General features: G+C 39.0%; 1 protein-coding gene across 1 annotated transcript in view; it reads left to right on the top strand.

Moving 5' to 3' along the window:
• Positions 1–1,544: 1,544 nt before the first annotated feature.
• MDN1 (midasin AAA ATPase 1) overlaps positions 1,545–26,998 on the top strand; it is a 156,523-nt gene continuing 131,069 nt past the window's right edge. The window contains exons 1-17 of the mRNA XM_054973804.1: positions 1,545–1,690; positions 11,544–11,770; positions 12,385–12,609; positions 15,139–15,246; positions 15,398–15,590; positions 15,907–16,122; positions 17,800–17,931; positions 18,456–18,559; positions 19,011–19,125; positions 19,829–20,019; positions 20,301–20,382; positions 20,827–20,922; positions 21,382–21,494; positions 21,854–22,002; positions 22,097–22,157; positions 22,664–22,875; positions 24,132–24,235. Coding sequence (XP_054829779.1) covers positions 1,592–1,690; positions 11,544–11,770; positions 12,385–12,609; positions 15,139–15,246; positions 15,398–15,590; positions 15,907–16,122; positions 17,800–17,931; positions 18,456–18,559; positions 19,011–19,125; positions 19,829–20,019; positions 20,301–20,382; positions 20,827–20,922; positions 21,382–21,494; positions 21,854–22,002; positions 22,097–22,157; positions 22,664–22,875; positions 24,132–24,235 — 2,427 coding nt within the window. The 5' untranslated portion in view covers positions 1,545–1,591. The remainder of the gene's footprint in view (positions 1,691–11,543; positions 11,771–12,384; positions 12,610–15,138; positions 15,247–15,397; positions 15,591–15,906; positions 16,123–17,799; positions 17,932–18,455; positions 18,560–19,010; positions 19,126–19,828; positions 20,020–20,300; positions 20,383–20,826; positions 20,923–21,381; positions 21,495–21,853; positions 22,003–22,096; positions 22,158–22,663; positions 22,876–24,131; positions 24,236–26,998) is intronic.

Below are 26,998 nucleotides of genomic sequence, written 5' to 3'. Positions count from 1 at the left end.
GTCTTTGATTGCAATCTCCTGACTTTGCTCAGCTGTGATGAAACTATATCCAGATGGCAGCCTTACATTTTGAACCAGTGCTTGGAGTTAGTAGTGGACTGGAAGAGGATGAACAAGCTGAAACAATCATGACAAGACAGAGGTTCTCTGGGTAGCAGAAATGCAGACCAGGAACTTGAGATCTCTCCTGTCTTGGACTGGGTTATACTTCATATGAAAAAACAGGTTCGTAGCCTGGTAGTGCTGCTTGACACAGAAAATGAGATGGCTATGATGATTTAAAGTGCTTTTGCTCATCTTTGGATGTGTGTCAGCTGTGCCCATTTCTGGCTCAATCAGATCTAGCCACAGTGATTCGTGCCTTAGTTACATCTAGACTGGACTATTGCAATATGCTCTATTTAGGGCCGCCATTGAAAAAACGTTTGGAAGCTGCACCTAGTGCAGAATGCTGCAAATAGGCTGCTGGTTGAGTGCAGCTATTGGCAGCATATTATAGCACTCACACTGGCTACAAATCGGTGTCTGAAAACAATTAAAGGGGTTTGTTTTGACCTTTAAAGCCCTGCATGGCTTGGGACCAGTAAATCTGAAAGACTGTCTTTTCCCATACATTTCTCTCCACGAATTAAGAGAGAGGCCTGCCTGCCTGTCCTATCAGCTAAATAAGCTCACCTGGTAAGTCTATGAGAGAGTGCCTTATGGGGTGACAGGCCTAAAATTATAGAACAGCCTCCCTGGCAAGTCCTGGACACCCACTGCTGATCTTCAGGAGACAGCAGAAGAAGTTTTTATTTAGGACTGTTTTTTGTTTTCTTTGTTTCTTTGTTTTCTGGCAACCTCAAACTGTGCTTTTAAAGTTTTTATTTATTTATTATTGTTATTTTATTTGTATTGTAAGCCACCTTGAGTTCCTGCCAGGTAGAAAGCCAGCTAATAAATGTATTGTCGAAAGCTTTCACGGCCGGAGAACGATGGTTGTTGTGGGTTTTCCGGGCTGTATTGCCGTGGTCTTGGCATTGTAGTTCCTGACGTTTCGCCAGCAGCTGTGGCTGGCATCTTCACCTCTGAAGATGCCAGCCACAGCTGCTGGCGAAACTTCAGGAACTACAATGCCAAGACCACGGCAATACAGCCCGGAAAACCCACAACAACCACAGCTAATAAATGTTTTAAATAAACTAAAATAACAGCCTGTCAAATCCTGTACTTCATAATGTTCACATCATAATTTAATCAAACACTGATATCTGATAAAGGTCAGACGGGCACTTGTCTCATTGAGATGGAAAGCCGCTACATCAATACGAACAGCCGGGCGGAATCCTTTCATATCGATTGCAGCATACAACACTCGATCCGTGCGTTGAATTTGATGGAGAGATGGCGCGTGGCATGATGGGATTGGTAGTCTTATGGGGGGCGAGGGAGGCTGGCGTCGCTGGGAAATGACGCGACACATAACAAGGAAAACGAAAGTCCTTTCCCACGTGTCGCGTCCATAGCTGCGAGTGGCTGCGGTTGGCGTTGGACGCACGCCCCTTTCTCCGGTCTCTGGGCCGAAAGGAGCCCGGGCCGAGAGAGGGGAAGGATGGAGAATCTGAGGCTCAGCCTAGCGGCTTCGCTGCAGGTGGTGGCGCAGAAGAACGAGAGGAGCAGTGGCGAGCTCAGCAGGTTCCTCGCCAAACAGGTGGGAGGGCAACAATAGCGGCGCCCTCGCCCGTAGCAGTCAAGGGGAGGGGAAGCAATGGACGGGGAGTGGGGGAGGGGCGCCCCCGGTGAGGGGGGGCGGGGTTGCTGTCCATCCATCCTCCTTTACGTCCGCTGGGCGACACAACATGCATAGCCCCTTTCCTGTCTCCTGGGGCGGTGGGAGGGGAGGACTGGCCTGACTGAAGGGAGGAGAGAGAAGAGGGCCAGCTGTGCCTTGCCTTTGTTTTCTGGTGGTGGTGTTGGGCAGTGGAGGAGGAGAAGGGAAGCGTGCGCGACAGCCCTCTGCCTCCATGATCCTTCCAGTGCTTTCCCGATCCACAGGAGTTACGTATTAACAAGATCCCCTTCCTAGTTCTTACCTTTAACGGACAGTATCAAAAGGAACGGGGATCAATTTCAGTAGAATTTTTAGCTTTAAGGCCATGTCTGTCTAGCTGCCAGTTAAACATTTCAAAGAAATGTGAACTTTGGCTTAGTAGTATGTGGTTCCTTCCTATTCTCTTGCAGCAAGAGCAAGCTATCCTGATTAATAAGCCTCGGCTATCTAAAAATACCCTTCCTTTATTACTTTAGTGTATTTATTTACTTATTTTTATCCCATCTTACCTCCAAGGAGTTGTGCAGGTTACAACATTGTGAGGTAAGTTGGGCTGAGAGAAAATAATCCAAGATCACCAAGTAGAGCTTCCTAGTGAGAAGAGACTTGGGTTTAGCTTTCCCTGTTCCTAGTCCAACACTTAAACCTCTCCACAACACAGGCTTATCTGTTTAGAAATGTGTGTTTGTGTGGGCTTTGAGACTTAATCCACCTTTGTTAACTTTGAACGCTGTTAAAGGCAAGGATACTTCCAAAGTGCATTGTTCTGTTTGATTCCTGACAGTAATGGGGAGTAGAGGGGCAAGGGAAAGTCAGATGTCTCATGAAGGAAGTTTTGACTCTCAAAAGCTTATACCTTGACAATATTGTTCGTCTTCAAAGTGCTTCAAATCTTGCAGTTTTACTGCTGACCAACAATAGCTACCTTAAACTATCTGTTTCAGGTGGCACTGAAAGTTTCTTAATCATACTGAAGAAGCCTCCAGTCATGCTGTCTCAGAAAGGCAAGCTTTCTGCTATTTCTGCCAAGGGAGGAATGTAGGCCAAAGTTTTATATACTGTTGGGGTAACAGAGTGATGCAATGCATTTTAGACATTATGCATCAAAGGTATATCCATTTGCAGTTCAACTGGAAAACACTTTGTAGAGGTTGATGAATGATTATGCAGTGTATGCATGTCAAACTAACTGCCATTGGACTTGAAGGTCTTGTGGTATTTATGCTTTTTCCAACCACAACAAACTTCTTTCTTTGTAATAAAAATATAATGCTTGAAGAGCTACATGAATACAAAGGCTGTGTAGTGTAGATCACTACACGAGATGAGTAGCCGTGTCTGTCTGTAGCAGTAGAAAAGAGCACGAGTCCAAGTACTGGACTCTTGCTCTTTTCTACTGTGTAATGTAGGTAAAGCTCAGAAATCTTAAGATTGAAGTTCTTCTACAAATATAACCCATTTTTCTTTCTCCTTAAGTTAATTTTTAAAACTATTTGGTAGGTTCTTTGAGGAATTGATGGGAAGCTATGACTTGCTTATAAGTGTTATTAATAAGTCTTTGTTTTAATATTTAATTTTAATAATAGTACTTTGTTTCTGATGGTTTAAATAGAATCTTATTAGCAACATAGTATACATGCACATTGCTTGAATCCCATAGTAGCTGTTGGCTGTTATCACTGCAGCTAACTAAGAGTGAAATCCTAAACAGAGTATAGGAACCAGGACTCCCCAATAGAGATGGGCACGAACTGGGGAAAAAATGTACCATGTGGTTCGTCACATTTCATGAACCACGAACTTGCATGAACCTGCCCCCAGTTTACCAACCGGTTCGTTTGGGTCGTGAAAATGTCACATCTAGGTCAGCAGAAGGCCACTTCCAGGTCATCAGAAGGTCTGCAGGAAGTCCATAACCTGTTGCCTAGGAAACTGATTGATCGGCACCAGGCTGTCTGTAGTTGTTCTGCCAAAGGACAGATAGTTCTTTTAAAAATTTGGATGCAATAAGCACACAGGTGTTAAAGGGAAAAAGGAAGTTTATTACACACACTACAAAAATAATACAAAGGAAATCAGTGCTCAGTGAAGTAATATACAAAGTAAAAGACAAACCACCCATATACTAGAAAGAATAGCAAGAGGAAAGAACAGATATCACCCATGCTCTGCACTCTTGTCCAATTGCTGGTAGCCCTCTGTCAGCAAAGAGCAAACTCTGTAGGCCCAGTACTCTCTGCAGCCAAGTCCATGCCAAGGCTCTGATTCTTGCTGGCTCTGCCCCCAGATTTATATATATGAAAGGGTCCATAGACTCACCTGGTCCTACCACCCTCCCTAACAAAGCCTGATTAAAGGGAAGGATGATTAATCAGAGGACCAAGGCCAAGGAATGTGATCAGTGTCAAGCTGGCCTTGGTGATTTAAGCTTAACTGATAAGGCCAACCAAGCGCTTGGCACTTATCCAAGGCCTGATTGCCTGGTCCTCCCCTAATCAAGATATACGCTTCTCGAGAGCGTACCTCAGCAAGAATCAGCACCAGCTGGCAAGAGAATCAGCATCAGGCACATCCTAGGAGGCATATACAGGCCAAAGATGGTTGCTGGGAAGCCATCTTTTTAGGACTTCAGCTATTGCCCTACCAACCAAGGGCCAGTCATGGTCCAGCTGCTAATTAGCGTTTCCAGTCTGTGTGAAAACTGGGGAGTGTAGATTGAAACTGAGAGCCAGTCTCTCAAGGTCAAATCTGTAGGGAACAGAGACTGGCATGCTGGTGTTAAGAATCAGCCAAGCCAGCACATTTCTGAGCTAGGCTGCAACCTGGGCCTGCAAACACTTACACCACTGAACCAAAGTCCAACCACTGTTATTAAACTCCTGGCCTTAACTGGCAGCTTCCATACACAGCGTTGCTCCAGTCTAAGCCCATTGATTTCAATGGGCTTAGACTGGAGTAACTATTTAGCATTTCACTGCCAATTCCTGAGCATTTTGGACTATGAACAGAGAGCTTTTTGGAAGTTATTTTTGTGCATCCCTGTTCTTGCTGCAGTCCCCTGCACACCCTGAAATTTTGAGATTTGGAAGAGCTTTTAGAAAGGCATAGGGGGCTTGAGTCAGCAGGGAAAATCGGTAGTTCTTCCTCCTCCCCATGTCTTGCACATGATGTAGGAGAGCTCACACAAAGAGGGAGGACTTCTACCAATTCCCTTTTCTAGTTGCAGCACTCCTCCCAATCTACCTCACTTCCAAAGGTCCCCTGATATTCAGCAACAGCTTTTGGGGGAGAGTAAAAGGGACTGCCGTGGAGAGGGAGATATGCTAAAATCTCTCCTATGTTAATTTTGTTTGCAGTTCTGTAGGATGCAGCGTACTGTATCCTTCATTCCTCTGTGGAACTTGAGGCTCATTGGCAGCAACTGTTTAGTTTTTTTTAAAAAAAATGTTAATCACTCATTTAGTTAATTATTCATTTGATTTATCTAAGTTCTTTGCATCTTTGAAGGACATGGTAAAATTACCAAGTATTCTTAAGATTTCTTTAGATTATTAATTTAGATTCTTTCTTTATGTTAATCAAATATTTGTAAAGTTACTTCAGTGTATGTATATGTGTGTGATCCTTAAAAAACAAAGTGTATGAATAAAACAACCAACATTTTAGAGCCACAACCTAATCCCTGCATTGGATCCTATCTCCTTAACTGCTTCTGTGTTGCTTTCTATCAGGCTAGGGTATGATGTACATGTTTCACAGCCAAAAAAAATATAACATTAACACTAAAGTTTAGGTGAGAGTCTAAAGCAGGATTTATAAATAATAAATTGGGAATTGAAACTTTTTTAAAAAAAATTATTCATCAAATATTTGTGCAGTGATGGAATTTAACTATTAATTGCTAGGCTCCAGACTAGTGCACTGATACTTTTAATTTACAAGACTTAAAATTAGTGGCTAGGGTGACTGACTAGGATTTGGTTGACCAGGTTTGATTCCCCACTTTGCTGTGGAAGCTCACTGGGTGGCCTTGGGCCAGTCACACATTCTCAGCGTAACCTACCACACAGGGTTGTTGTGAGGAAAAAATGGAGGAGAGGAGAATGATGTAAGCGGCTTGGTGTCCCCATTGGGGAGAAGGACGGGGTATAAATGAAAATCTTTTAAAAGTGTGAAGACTCTTCTATACCTCTCATTATTGTACAGATTTTTCTCAGTGCTACATTAGTCTGTATACAGATTTTTAGTACTGTGAAGACTAGGGTAGCAGAGGCAGACAATAGCAAACCACCTCTGTTAGTCTCTTGCCATGAAAACCCCACCAGGGGTTGTTGTAAGCAACTATGACTTGAGGGCAGGATTTCATTTTCATATCAGTTAGGATTGCTTTTTAAAAGTTTGTTTCAAAACTCAATCGTTCAGTTATTTTAGTCCAACATACGATCAGATTGTCAGTGTGTCTGAACTGTGATTGGATCAAAGCATTCTTGTTTACAGTACCTCACATTAGATATAGATCTTTGGTTGGGAAAAGGAGAAGCCACATCCCGTATAGCGATGGGCAGCTCAATCCTTTTTTTTTATATAAAATTTTTTATTGGTGAGTTTATATTTCATATTTAATACATACATACATTCCCATCATATCTAATTTACTCTAACCCCCACCCTTTTCCTCCCCCCTCCTTGTTGACTTCCAACAGCTTTCCAACCCTTAACCCTTCTTATTACTTAACTTCACTTATATTCTTCTATAACGCATATGTCATGATATCTCTTACTCTAAGCATATTCATATTATTTTATATATATACTATATTAAATCCACTAATATATCCATTTTACTCTTCCTTAATTAAACTATATGTTCTAAATAAAATTTCCTTAAACATAGTACTAGCTTAGATTATAATAATTAAATTTCCCCCTTAATGGTAAAGTCGCTTCTCTCTTCTATTTTCAACATCACATTTTAATAATTCTCAAACTGCCACAGTTCTCCTTTCACATCCCATTTTTTTTCTAAATATTGTTTCAATTCCCCCCAATCAGCAATAAATTGTCCTGGATCAAGATCTTTAAGTTTTCTTGTCATTTTGTCCATCTCTGCCATGTACAGCAATTTGTAAATCCAATCTTCTATAGTTGGTATTTCTTGTATTTTACATTTCTGCGCATACAAAAGTCTTGCCGCTGTAGTCATATAAAATAACAATGTTCTGTACTGCATTGGAACATCTTCCATTCCCAAATTCAGTAGCAACAATTCTGGGTTCTTACTTATTTGGATTTGTAAAATCTCATTAATTGCTTCAATTATATCTTCCCAGTATTGCTTGGCTACCTCACAAGTCCACCACATATGATACAATGATCCTTCATGCTTTTTACATTTCCAGCATTTGTCTGACATGTTGGTATTTCCTAACGCAATTTTCTTTGGTGTTAAATACCATCTATAGATCATTTTATATACATTCTCTTTAATATTCGTACAAGTTGAGATCTTCAATGTATTTTTCCACAAATGCTCCCACGCCTCCATTGTTATTTCTTTATGAAAATTTATTGCCCACTTCACCATCTGGACTTTTACTATTTCATCCTCCGTGTGCCATTTTAGAAGTACTTTATAAATCTTTGAGATTTCTTTCTTGCCTTCTTGTAATATCACTTCTTCTAGTTCTGAATTTTCCATTCTTATTCCTCCTTTTAAACAGTCTGAGTTAAAATGATCTCTGATCTGTCTGTATTGAAACCATCCATAACAAGGAGACAACTCTTCTGTTTTTATTCTTACTATTGAATGTTGTATTTGTGTTATCTCCTTGTAAGTTAGACGTTGCTGTTCATTATCGACAGTTCTCGGATCTATTACTTCATACGGAACCACCCATGAAGGAATTCCATCTTCCATGTAAACCTTATACTTCTTCCAGATTGTGTAGAGGCTTCTTCGAATGTAATGATGCAAAAACATAGAGTCCACTTTTACTTTATCATACCACAAATATGCATGCCATCCAAATATTTTTTTATGTCCCTCCAAAGCCAGCAATTTACGGTTTTTTAACGTTATCCAATCTTTTAACCATGTCAGACATATTGCTTCATAGTATAGTCTTATATTGGGCAGTTGCAAACCACTTCTTTCCCTCGCATCCTGTAATACTTTCATTTTCACACGTGGTTTCTTGCCTGCCCACACAAAGTCTGAAATTTTCCTTTGCCATTTGTCAAATTGTTTAGAGTCTCGGATAATTGGAATTGTTTGCAACAAGAACATCACACGCGGTAAAACATTCATTTTTACTGCTGCTATTCTTCCCAACCATGATAAATTCAATTTGTTCCATTTTATCAAATCTCTCTCTATTTGTATCCACAATTTCTCATAGTTGTTTTTAAATAAATCTATGTTTTTCGCAGTCAGTTCAATACCAAGATATTTTACTTTGTTAGTTACCTCACAGTCCGTTATCTCCATTAGTTCTTGCTGATTCTGCTTAGTCATATTCTTACATAATATCTTCGACTTCTTTTTGTTCACATAAAATCCAGCCAAATCTCCGAACTCCTTTATTTTGTCTATTATTTTGGGCATATTCTCAATTGGATCATCTACTATTAACATTATGTCATCCGCAAATGCTCTGACTTTGTAGGAAAATTCCTTTATTTTTATGCCTTGGATTGTGTCGTCCTCTCGTATTTGAATCATCAATATTTCCAATATCAAAATGAACAACAATGGAGACAGAGGGCAGCCCTGTCTTGTACCTTTACTTATTTTCAGTTTTTTGGTTAAATCATCATTCACTACAATTTGGTCTCTATAAATTTCTTTAACCGCTTGTATGAACTTTTCTCCCATTTGCAGCTTTTCCATAGTGACAAACATAAAGTCCCAGTTCAAATTGTCAAATGTTTTTTCCGCGTCCACGAAAAAGAAACCAACTTCCCTGTCACAGTGCTTATCATAGTATTCAATAGCGTTTATTACTGTCCTTAAATTATCTTTAATTTGTCTATTGGGTAAAAATCCAGCCTGTTCTTCTGCCATAAATTCCAACAGCCATCCCTTTATCCTTTCCGCCAGAACTTTTGCAAATATTTTATAGTCATTATTCAGCAACGAAATTGGCCGATAATTTTTAACATTGGTCAAGTCCTGTCCGTCTTTCGGAATCAGTGATATATTGGCTTCGTTCCATGAATCAGGAATCTTTTGGCCTTGCATAACTTCGTTCATTACCTCTCTCAAAAAAGGTGCCAATTCGTTAGCCATCATTTTGTAGAACTTTGCCGTCAATCCATCCGGTCCCAGTGCTTTCCCTAATTTCGTTGATTGGATGGCCTCTTTTATTTCTTCCTCTGCCACTTCCCTGTTTAATTTTTCTTTCCATTCCTCTGACATCGTTGGAAGTTTCATTCTCTCCAAATACTCCGCTATTGAATCTCTATTCACTTCTTTTTTCTGGTACAATTTTGCATAAAATTTATAAAAAGCTTTACTAATAGCTGGTTGATCCAATAATGTTCTATCTTCTTCTCGAATCTTAATTATAGTTTTCTTCTCTTTTTTTCTTTTTTAATTGCCAAGCTAGATATTTGCCAGGTTTGTTTGCACCTTCAAATATTTTTTGATTCATTTTTTTCAGATTCCACTCCAATTCTTTGTTATTCATTGCCGTCAATTGCTCCTGCAATATTTTTATGTCCTGATATATTCGCTTCTTCCCTGGTCTTTTCTTAAGTTGCATCTCTTTGGCTTTGATTTTTTCAGTTATTTCCTTTCTCTTTTCTTCTTTTCTCCTTCTATCTCTTGCATTCAAGTCCATCAATATTCCTCTTATTACAGCTTTGTAAGTTGGGCAGCTCAATCCTGAAGGCCGCCAAGACGGAGGCAGCTGGTTGCTGATGCAAAAGTGGTGGTTCTGGTCTTTTCCGTATGGGCAGTCTGCAGGGGGAAACAAGAATGCATGCCCCTCACAAGGCACAAATAGCATAGCAAGGGCAGTGGAGTCTGGAGCAACCCCAGCAACATCCACCAGTCAGGAACAGCAGCCCATGACACCTCTGTGAGTGGCACACAAGGGTGCAGCCAATTTCCATTCGCTAACCCTTGCTGCCACTCCCAGCAGAGACTCGGGAGGAAAGACCCAGCAACAGCACAACCCCAACAGAGGTATGTGGCCTCAGCCAATAGGGGAGGGATCTTGCGGTAAATAGGATGCTTATCCCTTTTGCGGCAAGGGCCTGACTGGCAGAAAAAGTGGTGTCTGCACATAGACAGCTGTACTCCAAGCCTCTAGCAAAGTAAAAATTGGAAGATGAAAAAAGATTGAGGCTAGCCTTGAGCCCCCAGCCACCCACACCCAAGACCAGCATCCTAACCACTGGTCCAAATAGGGAGGTTCTAAGAAGGCATGGCAGCGGGCACCAGGCACCACATTGAAGCCCTGATGTCATGGCTGTCACATGGGGCCAAGGGGAGGATATTGCACAGGGAGGCACAGCTGCCTGGGATAGCATGACCAGAGTTCCTGGTTCAGTCCCCACGTGGGAAGAGGTGAGAGGCAGGCAAAAGCTATAGAGCTGGTGTTTTCCCCTTGTAAATGCAGGGAGACAGGATGGCCTAGCTGATGGGCTGGCCTAGAGAGTACTTCTTAAAATTCTTTTAAATGCATCCTCTTGGAGAAGAAGAGAGTTCAAATGACATGGTTTATCCTTTTCAGTTGGGCTAGTTGAGTAAGATTTTCATGGGATGGCATTGAGCACCAAGAATTAGGTTTACTGTATTCTGCATTTATCATTTAAACTCATAACCTGGTTTTATGAAGTCAGAAGGTTGCTATCGGAGATTTAGTCTGATTTCCATTGCAAAATCTTCTGTACTTTTATACAAATTAACTCTGAACTGTTTACTCTTTTAACTAAATTTTGTTTTAAACGCCCCTCTCTTTGAAACAACCCCCCTCAGTCCTGGCGCGTGCGCGCGCGCACACACACACACACATATTGTGTATAGAAGATGGATCATCCTAATAGTTGCATGCTTCATGCATCTGGTGCAGTGAACCCTCTGGAATAAATTCTCTTAGTCTCCAATGTGCCACAGGATTCCTGTTTTATTTTGCTTATTTAGAAAAGTAACCTTGTCACAGACATTCATGGTTACTTTTTTATACTATAGGGAGAGAAAAAGACAAATCACTGCCCCTAGAAATACCCACAAGCTGACATTTGTCATTGTGATATGATAGAGTACCTGGAAGTACGAAAACCATGGACACTAGTATTAACATTTGACATTGTAGCACCTATCAGCTTTCAAGAGATCCTAGAAAACAACCCAAGAAGTATTGCTGAAATAGAACCAATGTTTGTTTTAATAAGACTTACTTGGGATTTCCTCCGTTTGGGAACCAAGAGTCAAAAAAGTGGCAGGAATATAAGTACGCTATGGACAGAAGACAAAGATGAGTGAACAGTAGAAGTATTTGTATTATACTTTCTTCCTATCCTTGCATGCTGTCGGTAGAATATTTCTGCCATTCTTTCTACTAATTTTGTGTCCCTCCACTGAGGTTTGGAACCATCTTCTATCTCATACTATTTTTGCTGTTACAGGCCTTTTACTTGTATAGTTTGAACACTACATCAGACACGGGGGGATTCTTTAAAAAAAGTTATATCAATTTCTCTTCCTCTCTTTTTCTCTTTCCCCCAGGTCTGGAATCGGCAGGACCGGCAGTGCATCCTCAATGCCTTAGGACAGTTGTTGCTGGACAAAGAATGCACTCTTTTGATCAGTCGTCAGTTTCGTCCAATACTTCTGGATCTCTTGGAAAGAAATGCGGAAGTTATTAAATCTGGTGGCCAGATCAATTATGATCTTCATGAAAGATTCTGTGTAGCAATGAGCAAACTTATTGGTGATCATCCAGACGTGATGCCGTAAGTCATGTGATATCTGTGTGTGATTATTGACTTCAAGGCAAGGTTGGAGTCAGGCTGAGGGCTGGTCCATATGGTAGTAATAACACCAACAACCACAACAACACCATTCAATTTATATACCGCCCTTCAGGACAACCTAATGCCTACTCAGAGTGATTTACAAAGTATGTCACTATTATCCTGTGAGGTGGGTGAGGCTGAGAGAGCTCCTAGAAGCTGTGACTGACCCAAGGTCACCCAGCTGGCTTCAAGAGGAGGAGTGGGGAATCAAACCCGGTTCTCCAGATTAGAGTCCTGCGCTCTTAACCAGTACACCAAACTGGTAGGTGAAGCAGAACTTCTGTATGTATTGTAGGGCAAAACAGTTTGCCCTACAATTAGTTACAATTAAGTCATTTAATTTATCTTTTAAAACTCTCATAGGACCTATGAAGAGATAGATAGCCATGTCTATCCAAGTTTAGAGGAAAAAATCATTGAGGTAGTTTGGGATTAACAGATTTTGTGACATGAGCATTCCCGTGAAAAATCCTGCACCAATAGAGTAAATGTAATTTCCTTACTCATTTGGCTATAGTTACAGTTGCTTTCATTACCATTGCTTCTTGCAGATTTGCTATGAGATATTTTAAGGATACTTTCCCAGTGTTCCAAAGACTGTTTCTGGAGAGTTCAGATACAAACACTGTTCGGTATGGGCGAAGACGAATGAAGTTAAGAGATCTCATGGAAGCAGCTTACAAGTTCTTACAGAAAGAACAGTCTATATTCAGAGAGTCATGGGACTGGAGTGTTTGTGTTCCATTACTGAGGAGTCATGATACTTTGGTCCGATGGTAAGTTTAATTGTTGATGTACATTAATATAATACTTAGGTAGGTTTTACTCTAATGACCTAATTGGTCATTAATATGATGGTTCCTGTTTAGAAAGTGAAAGAAAGTAATCACATATTATGGAGCAAAGCCTGTGGCATTCTTGAGGAAGATCATGAAACAAGGATAAAGCCAGGCTCCTTGTTGAATTGTATGGCTATTACAGTCTCTGAATCACATGGCTATAGCAGTCTTTGGCTATCTGCAAAATGTAAACAACACATTAGAAGAAAACATAATCCTTATGTGGATTATGTTGCCTTGTGGTTCTGTTGCCTTGTTAATTGTTAGACTGAAACCTTTCTGTTGGAAACATAAATCAGAAATGGATGTTAAGTATTTACATTGTTTCTAGATGTTATGAATTGCAATAGGATGCTTGTGGATTGTTGTGAATTTAATTGATATTTTGCACTTGCACCTTATAGATACACTTACAGATCCACAATTACAAATTATAATTCTTTAATTGCTCTTTAAGTGTTGCTGAGGTGCATCTCCTTTGTAGCAAATATCCTAATACAAACATGAATGGTTTCACATGTAGGCGCAGGTTGCATGTTATTGTTAAAGCATTTTTAATAGAAATATCTTTGTTTGCAAGGTTTCAGAAACTAATTAAAGAACAAAGACAAAGCTTTGGTATTAAAAAAATTCTTTTGCTCCCATCGTTTTTTTTTTATTATAAAATTTTTATTAGTGAGTGGTAAAACAAAGAAAATTTTGCAAATTTGACACAAATAATCCCATTTTACCCCTTGCTCTATCCCCCACTCTTTTCCTCCCCCCTCCCTATTGACTTCCAACAGCTTTCGAACCCCTAACCCTTCTTATTACTTAAATCTATTTCATTTATATTTCCCTACCAACTTTAATTCGTAATATCTCTTATTCTAAGCACATTCTTATTTTTTACATAACCTCTATCAAACCTACTATCAATATAGTATATCTCAAATCAATATAACATACTAATATAATATATAGCAAGGATCGCCCTATCTCTTACTTTAAACTTATTCTATTTCTTTTCTTTTAAACATATACTCCATCAAATACACTATCAATATAGTATATATCACAATAATATATTATATATATGTGGTATGCTATGCCACCAATGTAGCATAGCACACATCACCAAACAACACAACCACATATTATGTTATAATGTAGAGTCTGATCTTCTAACCCATTGTTTTATGTCATATATCACATATAGTATACCTCATTGAGATATCTGTTTACCCCTTCTCATTATCCCATATACTCAATATAAAATCCCCTTAAATATTATATTAGCTTAGATTATAGTTACATTCCCCCTAAATGGTAAGATCCCTTCTCTCTTCTCATTGCAACACTATTCTTTAAAAATTTTCAAACTGCCACAGTTCTCCTTTTACATCCCACTTTTTTTCCAAAAATTGTTTCAGTTTCCCCCAATCAACAATATATTGTCCTAGGTCAAGATCTTTAAGTTTCCTTTTCATTTTGTCCATTTCTGCCATGTACAGCAATTTGTAAATCCAGTCTTCTACAGTTGGTATTTCTTGTGTCTTCCATTTCTGCGCAAACAAAAGTCTTGCCGCTGCTGTCATGTAAAATAACAATGTTCTGTGCTGCATTGTAACTGTCTCCATTCCCAAGTTCAGTAGCAACAGTTCTGGGTTCTTATTTATTTGTATTTGTAAAATCTCATTTATTACTTCAATTATTTCTCCCCAGTACTGTTTAGCTACTTCACATGTCCACCACATATGATATAATGATCCTTCATGTTTTTTACATTTCCAGCACTTGTCTCTTTTGCTCCCATTGTTGAAGGGACATAAAGCTGTCAAGAATTAAGCATTTCTCCTTTTTTGCACAGCAAAGAAAAATGCAATGAAATTTGTACATTAAAGTAGAGCTATTTGCAAAGAAAGCTAGGTAGAAAGATCAATGTCAAGTTAAAAAGTAGTAGCTAGGATACCAAGTGTAAAGTGTAAGCCTTTGAAGTATTACTTCTGTGTAACTCCATTGATTTCATGGGCTTAGACTGGAGTTAAGCTGAATAGGATTATACTGCAAGTCATCTTTTAATAGCATTCTACCTCTTCTATTGAGCATTAGCAAACTTTAACATGATGCACATGCAGTGCTTGGGAATCTTTGGTCTTGTGAAATGTTTTATTTGATGTGACTCTGTTCATTCAACTGAAAGGTGTGTTTATTATGAGGGCCAGAATTGAAAAATATTTTAAGAATTTATCATGATTAGTAGTCCTTGGCTTTTCAAACCCAGAAATGCCACTAACCTTAATTTAAAATGAAAATGGTTTGATCCATCTTGTCAGTACGTGACTTGCTAAGGTGGTAATGGATCAAAAGAGAATTCTTTAAAGGCTTTATAAAACAAGATAGCAGTTTGCTTTGCATCTCTGAATAAATCTATTTCTGTAAACTTAACTTACAAAGTACTGCTTGAACAAACTTTTCTTTCCATAGGTACACTGCCAGTTGTCTTGCTTTGGTTACGTGTATGAATTATGAAAATCGATTGGCTTTCCTAAAGAAGATCTTTAATTCAGAAGAATTGATACATTTCAGACTTAAGTAGGTACTTTTTTGTTGTCTGTTTCTTTTATGTGATTTTTGGGGGTGGGGGTTGATTGTTTTGTTTTGCTTTCTGTACTTCATGTGATTTAGTAAGTTTGCCTCCACTTGTTCAGTAACCGTGTAATAAACTTGGTTATGGTTTTAACAGATTGCTAGAAGAATCACGGATGCAGAATGTGGAGTGTGCCCTTGTCTTGGCCAATACAGACACTTCTTTTTGGAACAAAGAGAAGGAACTGCAATATACTCGTGGTGAGATAGTATCTGCTGATCTTTCTGCAAAGGTAGTAGCAGTCTGTGGAGTTGTGCTACCTAGGCGGAACTCTGAGCCTGGGGTAAATGTAAGTAAAACATTAATACGCAAATTGCATTGCAACAATTGTTGTAGGTGTTCAACCTTTTTGGTTAGCTAGAGTTATTTTCTTAATGGGAGCTAACAAGCAAAGTTATTCTATGTTAAGAATCCTCTAGTGAGATAATATTGGGAACAGAGCCAGGAGCTTGATAAGAAGCTGGAGGATATGGAGTATAAAGCAATAAGAAGCTGTGGGAATACAGAGATCTTGAGTTTGCCTTTTCAGACATCCAGTTTCTGTTAAGCACTCAATATACTCATTGATACACATACAATTTATATGGTTGCTTTCTCTTTCTCAGCAGGAGAACATCTTGAACCAGTTTGTGTTGGTGGAATCCACCTGTACAAATCTTCAAAACCTTGCTATGGCTGTAGCTTCACAGAGCGCAGTGTTACTTGAAGGGCCAGTAGGATGTGGCAAAACATCTTTAGTTGAATACTTGGCAGCAGTTACAGGAAGAATAAAACCTCCTCATATTCTGAAAGTCCAACTGGGAGATCAAACTGACAGCAAGGTAAAATGGAAAGTATTTTTAGGCATCTTATGAAAATATTACAAGGGTTTATAAATTTAGAATGGGGCAAAAATGAATCTCTCTCTGCCCCCCTCCCCAACTTACTAGTTTTAAACAGACTACAAAAACATAAAAACTAGACCACATTTAAGCAGTTGTGAAAATCAATCACATGTGCATACAGTTTTCCAACTGAGATGAGTCTAGTGTTATCTTCTAATAAAAGAGGTAATGTCTCCATATGATGTATATTTTGGAGCAAAGGAAAATTAAAAGATTCCTAGCCTCAGAAAAATAGCTGCATTCAAAAGTCAAGTGATATAGAGTGTCACACTACCTCCATCACAGTAGCATAGTCTGTCAGAGTATGATACCCTACGATACCTCCCTTGCAAAACTCTAGATGGCAAGGCCATTTAGGCATTCAAGTGAACAGCATGTCGCAGATGGATGCTACTACTGAAAAATGCCTGGATCTGGTTGCCACCACTTCACGCTTGAGAGAGGGAGCACATAGAGCAGAGCTTGGGGTGAAGGTCATAATTGGTGGGCACTGTATTGTAGGATAAGATAGTCCTTCAAGTATCCTGGTCTCACATCTTTAGGATGTTTAAAGGTAAATCCCACTGCTTTGAATTGTGCCCATCTTCCAGTATGATCTCTATATCCACCCTGACTTTAGAGTCAGTGCAAGTTCTGGCTTTATCTTTAGTAGGAGTATTCTTAGGTTGAAACTGATTCTGACTACTTAACAAAACTGACATAGTTCCAGTACTTAAATGAAATTTCTGAATATTCTGATTCTTTTGTTGTTAAAGTATCCCGTTTCCTTGTTGGTGAGGTATGAACAATTCATGCAAGAAAATGGGTTACCTAGTGGGCGTGTGTAGATAATGTGTTAGATCCAAGGACAATTGGATCTTTGCTGCTGTTCCCTTCCCAACTCCCTAAGTCCCCTGAAATCCACTCATGAGAATCAAGGGACCTCAGAAACAGAGTGAGATGCAGAGCAGCAGGGTGCAGGAGAAAGGATGAGTTGGTGAAAACTTTCCTTCTTCCTTGCACAAGATAAAATGCCCTTCTATCTGCCCAGTACATCATTGTGTATTGTAGGTGCTTACAAGATGCATTTTGGTTTTTAAAAGTAAAAATTGTATTTAATAAAGCCTTAAATGGCCATTGCTTATCTAAATAGTGTGGAATCTCTATTTTCTAGTTTATATATTATACTGATACTTTTCCGCTCTATATTATAGATAATTGATAATTTTTTAAAGTGTGTGTGTGTGTGTGTGTATAATACATATTCCAGAGCAAAAACTGTTCCAGAGCTAAGAAACTTTATAGAATTAAATCCAGAGGTTATTTTCTGCCAGCAGAAGGGGGAGGGAAATTTTTTCCCAGTGTCTTCCCATATACTGCAGATCCCCACTCTAATGATCCCTATCCCTTAGGATCAGCATTTCGAGGAGCTCTGTGGTCTGTAGCGGGAGGCAAATGCAGTGAAATTTTGATCCATCACCTTTAGATCCAACACAGATTAACTATAGGATATCCGATATAAAAGAAAAATCAGAAATTGTATGTCAGAAACCTTTGTCTTTGCATACATTGATCTTTTATTTATGCAGAGACACAAAATGAGTTCTTCAACTTGTTTGCTTTTCTTTTTGATAGACCTTACTGGGCATGTACCGTTGTACAGATGTACCAGGTGAATTCGTGTGGCAACCAGGGACCTTGACCCAAGCTGTCAGCAAAGGGCACTGGATACTTCTGGAGGATATTGACTATGCTCCTTTGGATGTGGTATGCAATTCTGCCTTCTAGAGGTGCATTCTAAAATACGCATTTTGACTGAACGACGTAATTAGCTGCTTTTGAAGAGTTAATCACTACATGCTGCTCTGTTGGAAGATTAGAATTCATAGTTGCAAATGAAGAAAGAGTAACTTTGTAAACAGAGATGCTTATACATAATATTCAGGTTATGTCTCATGATTTTAGTGATAGAGATCATGTCTGTGGCATTGAATTCAGGATCTTGTACTCATTGTTGCCCTATAAAGGAAACTTTCAGAGCATTCTGCGCATTGTAACCAGTGTTGTTTCTTTCACATGGAGAGTGGTCTGCCACTTTTCCCATTCAGCTGTGAGCTGTATAGTAAATTAAAACATTTATTATGGCGCTTTGGAGGACTTTATCAAAATAATATTTAACAGCGCCAATCACATGTTTGGGATAGGGAAGAAGGGTCACTACTGTATGGCTGGATTAGATCGTCATAAGTATTGATGGTGAAGCTATACACTCTGATTTTTGTCTTGCTTAGATCTCTGTATTGATTCCTCTTTTGGAAAATGGAGAACTATTGATTCCTGGGCGCAGTGACTGTATAAAAGTGGCTCCTGGATTCCATCTTTTTGCAACAAGAAGGTAGATTTTAGTCTTGTTAGAGCTCAGTGAAACCCAACTGCTGTATTTGGAAGTGACCAGAGTGTGAATGTGCTAAAATAGACATGGAAATTTTCAATAGTATGAATTGCATATCTGTAAACACTTTGCTGATAAACAGACACATACAAAATGTTATGTCTGTCTGGAGAGTTTTGACATGGGATGCCTATATATAAAGACTGTAAATGCTGATATAAATAGTTAATGCTATTCATTATTTAGTGATTGTCTCTTTAAAGAATAAAACATTTTGAGTAAGGGAAATAATAGATGATGAATATAAATTTCTTGTGTTGGTAATTTTTGGAGCTTTGGTTCTGTTGGCTTGCAGACATAGTGGTCTATAGAAGCCTGCTAAGTTGTGAGTGGTTAGACTGAATTCTAATTCTTCAATAATATTGAAATATAACTTGTGACTTGATGAATTTAGAGTCTTCAGCTGTAGTGGTGGTTGGTACAGACAACAGAACACCCATGCTACTCTTTTGGACAAGTACTGGACGAAGATTCGGCTGGATAATATGAATAAGGCTGAACTCAAAGAGGTAAGTGGGGGGAGGGAGATGGAAAAGCATGGTCTTATGAATATTATTTTAATTATTTATTATTTTAAATTATTTTACAAAAAAATCACACATGGGAAGCAGCTACAGCTGTGTCCAGTTTTTATAAAACAAAGCAAATAAGTTCACACAGCAAGGCCAAATGTGAAATCACCTGAAGTTACCTTCCAGTTGCTCAGCATAGCTTTGACAGAGTACTGCAATGCCTATTTATCAAACATAGCTCTGGATAAATAAAAGAAACAGTAATAAAAATTATATAAGAAGAACCTTCAAGAGGCATGCAAAGTAAAAGTTGATAGTGTGACACTCAACACACTTTTATAGGTCTAAACTGGACACTAGTGATAGCAGGATTATATCCACTTACCCTACCCCTTGGAAGTGCCCCTCCAGTTCCAGAATCATGAGGTGTAATGCACTCACTCATCATGTTTTGTGCGCAAGATTTTTTTTCAATTAGTTGCTATTCAAACAGCATGATTGACATCAATGCATATAATGTAACTAGGACAATGGAACAACTGGGCCCACAGAACTCGGTTCTACTAAAATAAAAAAATGTCTTCATAATATGTTTAAGATTGTAATCTGCATGTCTGTATTGGAACAAAAATCATTGAACTGTTTCATTATTGAAGCATTAGTGAACACTTAGCTGAAATACTACCCTTCCCTTTTATAGATTCTTCAAAGGAGTTATCCTAAACTATCCACAGTAATGGATCACCTACTAGACATCTATACTAAACTGAGTGGCAGCAAACATCTGTCTGAAAATAATATTTCAGGAGATGAGAACATGACAGAAGATGCATCTCATTTATTACCAGAAACCAAAAGGCCGAGTTTAGAGGGCAGAGAGTTATCTCTGAGGTATTGTAATATACAATTATGCTGATGTATATTTTGGTTTGGGAAACAAATCATCTTTGGACAATGGCTCCCTAAAGCTTTGGAGGCCATTTGCTCTTGGCCTTAATTGAAATTCTTAATGAGAAGCCATTAATTGAATGAAAATGTGGTGAGTTGGCATTGTTTTTAATACCAGGCAGTTAATGAAGAGAGAAAGGAACTTTAATGAAGTGCAGGTAGGGAAGCATTAAATGAGAATACTGCAGTCCAGCTGCTTCACAGAATTTCTCATCTTCTTTTAGGGACCTACTGAATTGGTGCAACAGGGTTGCTTACGGCTTTGACAGTTCTTCTCCTTCCACTGCGCTGAACATTTTTCTTGAGGTATGAATTGCTGTTTGTTTCAGATGGTATTGACATTTTCCTTAAGTCACAAATCTAAGTAGCATTTAGAAAATGAGCGGGTTCAGAGATTTAAAGATCTGTATTCTAATGTGACAAAACATGGCTAGTACCATCTAATCCATTACAATTGCTGCTTCCCATGATGCGTATGATTGTGAACATTGGGAAGTGGTAGTTGTTGCTGGAGTCTCACTAGGCTAGAGACGTCTCTTTGAAGAGAGTTTCTAATGACTGAATTTGCCCATATTCTTGTTTTTACCACCATTGCATGCTAAAGGATGTGGTGTTAGGAAAGTCAGCAGTGTCCTTTAACTGTAGTCAGTTCAAGTATTGGTGCAAAGTAAAATTTTCATTTAAAAAATCCAACAAGTTGCAAATCATTCATTTTCTTCCCTTGTTCTCCCCCTGCCCCACCTTGGATAGGCATTGGATTGTTTCACGGCTATGCTGTCCAGGCATAGCAGTAGAATGAGGATGGCGGAAGTCATTGGCAGCAAACTGAACATTTCTAAGCACAAGGTATATTAAAAGTTGTCATACTCTTTTAACAGCTATTAGTGTCCCTTTGCACAGAGGGAGAAAGTTCATATAAAATAGCTTAGTAGCATTCACTATTGCCTGTTCCTGAGGGGTATGCAAAGCCACAGGTGTTTTCATCTTATTTTCTCTCCATTTGTTGTTTTAAAAAAATGAATAAAAGCCAGGATTTAAACAACTATGCAGCTAGTTTTGTGCTCACACATGCAGTCATTGTATGTTTAGTTTTCTGTGCTAGATGGCTTTTGAAACAGAGTGGTTGGGAAAGCAGCTTGTTACACAAGTGAGAAATCCCATTGAGATAGAGCAGGGGTTTACACAATCTTAAAATAACTTTGATTCCTAGGCAGTGCATCTTAACACTCAGTTATATGGTACAAGGTACATTCTTCATTTGTCCCTTAGTAAGCAGAGTTCTTTGCATATGCATTCTTTCCACAGGCTGAATACTACTGTCAACTTCATAAACCAGAAATTGTAATTGGGGAAGAAGAAGTCACAGTAGGAAGAGTCCAACTCTTTAGGGACAAAACCCATTCACTTCTCATGCAAAGGTATTTGAAGGCTTAAGCTTTTCAAACTGTTTTGTAGTATGATAATCTTATTAGAAATTGTAATTAAGTGTTCTGGAAACCTCATAAGAGAGAACATAAAGGTTTAGAATGAGCAATTGAAATCTGCCTTCGTAATGTCCCCCTTCTGTCGTGGGTTCCCTGGCTAGAGTACTCACTTAGGCACCCATTCTCAGATCTTTTCAAGACACCATAAACCATAGTAGTGTTACAAAATAGAAAAGAGTCCAGTAGCACCTTTAAGACTAACCAACTTTACTGTAGCATAAGCTTTCAAGAATCACCGTTCTCTTCGTCAGATTCAGTGTTACAGAAGATTTTGCACTTTCATATGTTGGCAGGAAAAAGCAGACCTTTGCACCCACACGTCCATCTTCAGTGTTAATTGAGCAGCTTGCAGTTTGTGTTGACAGAGGAGAACCTGTACTGTTGGTTGGTGAAACAGGGACAGGCAAAACATCTACTGTTCAGTACCTGGCTCATATTACAGGTAAAATGCAGCATAAACCTGGGACATTCCATTAAGTTTCTAGAGTTATTCATAAGGTGACTTACTGTGTGTTTGTTTTGGTTCATGTTTCAAGGACACCACCTGAGGGTTATCAATATGAACCAGCAGAGTGATACTGCAGATCTGCTAGGGGGGTGAGTGGTTAATAATTTCATATATTGCTCTTGTCAGCTATTACAATAAGCCCATATCGTTACATGATTGTGAATTCATTTTCTTTTTGAATACTGCATTCTTCTTTGATGTCCTCATAATACTGTTGATTAAAGCAATAATACTAATACAACTAATACTATTGTTACATATTATTAGTGCAACCTATTTTTTCATAGTGGTTTAGGATTATGTGCTATGCTTCTGATTGTAGTGTCCTTTTTTGATGCAGCACCTTTGTAAAAGGATTCTGCTGTACTACTGATGTGTAGCTATATGTTTAATGGCATATATTTATTTAAAAGCTTTATTAAATTACCACTTCAGTTTTATAGAGCTACTAAGTTCTTCAGTTGAGCAGTGAGTACTTATGTATAAAAGGGGCTCCAAAGGAATGCTTCATGAATGCTGTTTTATTATTTGACTATCTGCCTACCATACCATTGAAAGTTTCAATTCCTGTTCTGTGTTTTTGTGCTCTTTGTAGGTATAAACCAGTGGATAATAAAGTGATTTGGTTGCCCTTGCGAGAGTCTTTTGAGGAGCTTTTTGCTCAGACATTTTCCAGAATACAAAACCAGACTTTTCTGGGGCACATTCAGACATGTTATAGGCAGAAACGATGGCATGATCTTCTCAAACTCATGCAGCATGTTCATAAATCAGCTGTTAATAAAGAAGCAGAAGAGAATGCATCTGGTAAGACTTCCCATAACTATAAGATACTCAAGTTTTATTGTTAAACCTGGAAAGTGCAGTTCAAGAGACATTGTGCTTTTAAGCGGCTTGATTTCAGTGTCAGAGATTTAAGCAGGTCTTGATTTTTGCACTGAAATTCGTGAAACTTAACAAGTACTTGAATTTGACTTAATTGCTTTCAGCATGGAATTGATTGTAGGAAGCTAAGGTGTGATTCTTTATAATTGTAAAAGTGGAAAGTGCAGTAAAATTGAAGCAACTTCTCTGAAGTACATTAAAGCAGTACATCAGTTCTAAATAGTCTGAAACCTCTCTTAATACATGAAGTTTAGTGGATGCAAGGGAAGCAGCTTGGGTGTCATTTTGCACAGCGTTACTCAAATCCTGGAGCCAACCCTGTGCTCTGGGAGTAGGATTTCATGAAGCAGGGGTAGACAGCCATTTTGGCCTGAGTGCCAAGTGAAACACTGTTTATCTGTTAAGATACTGTGAAATAAAAGGCAGGATTGTGCTGGCCATAGAGGTGGTTCTGCTTATGTGTGGAGGAACAGTGATGGTAGCAGTAGTCAGCTTCTGCTTTTCAGAGAGATGGCAGCACCATAGCTCATAACTAGGGATGTCCAGTTTGGGTTCAAAATTCAGCAAAAATAGCTAATTTTACCTGATTTTGTGAAATTCGGTATCACCTAACTTAATTCGGTATTACTGAATAAATTCAGTAATACCGAATTAGGTGATACCAAATTTCACAAAATCAGGTAAAATTAGCTATTTTTGCTGAATTTATTACTGAATAAATTCAGTAATAAATTCAGTAATTCAGTAAATAAATAAATTCAGTCATTCAGTAATACTGAATTTAAGGTTACTGAATTTATTTGGTAAAATTTGGTAAACTTCGGTAAGTGCGACAGTGCTGTTCCTTGCTGTTCCTTTGCTAAGGAACAGCAAAGAAACACTGCGTCTCTCCTTTTTTAACGAGATGGGAGGGAGGAGAAGGGAGGCGGAATGAGTCAGAAGCATGTGCCAGGCATTGCTTACCATTGTAAACACTAGTCTAAAAGTGACTGGGACCATTTGATTTCTTCCACGATTTAAACAATTTTATTGTTAACATTGAGCCTGTGATTTGCATTATAACCTTTGTAATAGTTAGAACTTAATTTTTTTTTACTTAATGCCAAATCATTGCTGTGGATTCATGCATCTCAGATTTTTCTTCATTGTGTTACCTATAGCTTGGCTGTGTTTTTTAGGTTCTCCTTTGAAGGAAAAGTGGAAAGAATTTGGGATTCGACTGAATCATGCTCAGCAACAAATGAAGATGACGGAAAATTCTCTGGTCTTTGCATTTGTTGAGGTAGATGTTTTGTTCTTAATTTCCTTTGTGGGAATTGCTTAATTTTGCCTTTTTTGTGCAAAAACATCATTAGATAATTGTGGACTTGTACTTTGTCTGCACTAATAGTGCATAGTTTTAGTACAGTATATCTGCAATTGGGAATGGGAGGAAAGAGAGCACTGATTTTTTTACATTTTTAAAATAACTTTGATTTTTAAAAGTTCCAGTTCTGTAAGAAAATAGTATAGTGGGGCAGCAAAGGGTTAAAACTCTTCAGTCTCCCATGCAGTTTAATCTCCTGACAACAGAACAAGATTATTTTGCAGCTCTAGCAAGGATCAGGAGGGTCTGCAGTTGATTGTCTCTCCCCACCCCTGATCCTGATCTCCTACAGTATTCCTAGACACCACCCAAGACTGTTTTTTAACCCTCACTTCCCTTCCTTATTGTGTTTCAAGCAGGGGAATCAGCAGGGTAGGCCCAGCACATGTGTGTAGGACAACAGTGCTCCTGTATGCCACAGTATCTTATATACTAATGACCAAGTGGCCCCCAATCTGCAAATACTTAAACTTGTGGATCAGGGTCACTGAGGAACACAACACATGTTTTTGTAGCCTTGGGGAATCCAAGAAAAATATAAAAACATTAACAAATTGAGGGGTTTAAATCTTCCCGAAACCCTTAGCTGCTTTGTGCATGTGTGTAGTCTGCAGATGCCTGCAGGAAGCACTCAGCTGTCGGGTACTCCAAATTGCACGCTGCACCTGGAGGAGCAGGGCCCGTCTCTGCTGCCAGGCTTCACTTCTCCCTGGCATGGATGCTGCAACAGGAAAAGTTCTGTGTGTGTGTGTGTGTGTGTGTGAGTGAAAAACTGAAAAGGATCCTGGGAAAGGAGGGGGAGAACTAACAGGGAAGGATCTTTGAGAAGGTGGGGGAAGGAACAGGGAAAGATCTTTTGGAGGGGAGAGGCGGGGGAATGGGAGTCCCCTTCCCTGCAACTGCCCTGCCTGACCCCACTGTCACTACCACTGCCACACACACTCGCAGGACCATTGCCAAACCCATTGGGGCTTCCCCCTACTGTCATCTCAACACAATCTGCAACATTTGTTGTAGCCCCCCACTTGTTGCTTCAGTATTTTCATCTGCACTCACTTCTTGCCAACTCCCTTCAGGCTACCTTGGCTGGTCCAGCCTGCATTTCATAATCCTGTATAGTAGCACCCCTTAAATCAGTCTTGTCATGGCCCAAGGAAGATATGAGGTAGAGTTTATTGTGGCAAGCCAGGAGGAAGGATCCTTTTGGAGTGAGAAATGCTCCTATGACTAGGCCTTTGGTATTCGACATTTACTTAAAAACTCTTTACATCTCTACAACTGTGCTCTATCTTTGCTTTCAAGATGACTGATAGCTGTTTAAAAACTTTGCATCTCTTTACAAAGTAAGAAGCAACTATCTCGTTTAGACTTTGGGATTCAAAAATAATTGGGACTCCGACATTAAAAGCACACTTAATTTGCTGGGAAGAATGTATATGGAACTATTTTAATTGCTTTTGGGAACTTAGCCAGTTTGGGCCGTTATCTCTTTTCTTCTGTTCTCATTGGTTTAAATATGCCCTGTTCCATTTTGCTTTCCTTTCTGGAGAAGAAATAAAGACAGCACAGCTGATGTTCATTTGTTTGGATTATTGAACCAATTTCAGACTATAAATTATCTACAAGGAAGGGCCTAAAGGATCCAAAGTCCCAAAATTTATCATTAGTTTACGTTCCAAATATTGAATTGTTGAATTAGAACCATTGCTTTATCATTTTTATTTTTTCCTTTGAGCTAGTCTGTGACTTTGGCGGGGTGGGTGGGTGGGCGGGAACCATAGCTGAACATTGAATATTTTCCCAGCCTTGTAGTCTAAACTGATGTCACTGGCTGACTGAGAACGATATTTTTGCTACTTAATCACCACCTACTGGCCTGAAGACTGAACTGTCTTAAGAAAATGGTTGCAGCTATGAAAAAGGCCAAAGTTGAACTAACCTCAAAGAGGTTACACTCATTTCTCAAAAGATAAATTTTTCTCTCTCAAGTAAAATTGAAACTTTGTGTAAAGAATTAAAGCAAGAGTATGAAAACACTTTAACCCAGATGTAGCAAGTGGATGAGGAGATTCATGATCTAGCTGTAGAAGACAAGATACCATCAATTCAGTTGAAACAAAGGGGCCAGACCATACAAGGATCTTTCATTGGATTAAGGGAGGACTGCCAGAAGCTAAGATTTGAATTAATTTCTGGATTTCAAAAAACAAACAAGGAAACTCAAGAAAGCAATCAAGCTATTCAACAATCCAAGAATCAGCAGAAGGGATCCAGAGAGCTACAGGGAAAAACTGAATCAGTACAAGTACTACAAATAAGCCCGCTAATAAGACCAGATCGGAGAAAGGGAACTTTGGAAATGGAATTTAGAGGCAACTATCTGGGCTTTAGTGGATCACAAGAAATTTTGGGTCTTACGGATTTAGTGAGAGCATATCAAGGATCAGTTTGAGACTGTGTGAATGTTTAAGGTGACTTGGGACCAAAGAGGCTGTTCTAATGAGATAGTCGAATGATCATATGGCTTTCTGGAAGTTGACCAATTACTGGAATCAGTTTAAGGCACACAAGTTAGAAGAAGACATGAAGAAAAGGAATACAAATGGAGACAGAAAGGGAGATTTACTGTGAGGGTTATGCATTCTGTCTCTTACAGTTATTATTGACTTACATAATTAT

Source organism: Eublepharis macularius, chromosome 1 (genome assembly GCF_028583425.1).
Source record: "Eublepharis macularius isolate TG4126 chromosome 1, MPM_Emac_v1.0, whole genome shotgun sequence".
NCBI classification, from domain to species: domain Eukaryota; kingdom Metazoa; phylum Chordata; class Lepidosauria; order Squamata; family Eublepharidae; genus Eublepharis; species Eublepharis macularius.
Note: the sequence above shows the minus strand (reverse complement) of the source record. Positions and strands in the feature narration are given on the sequence as shown.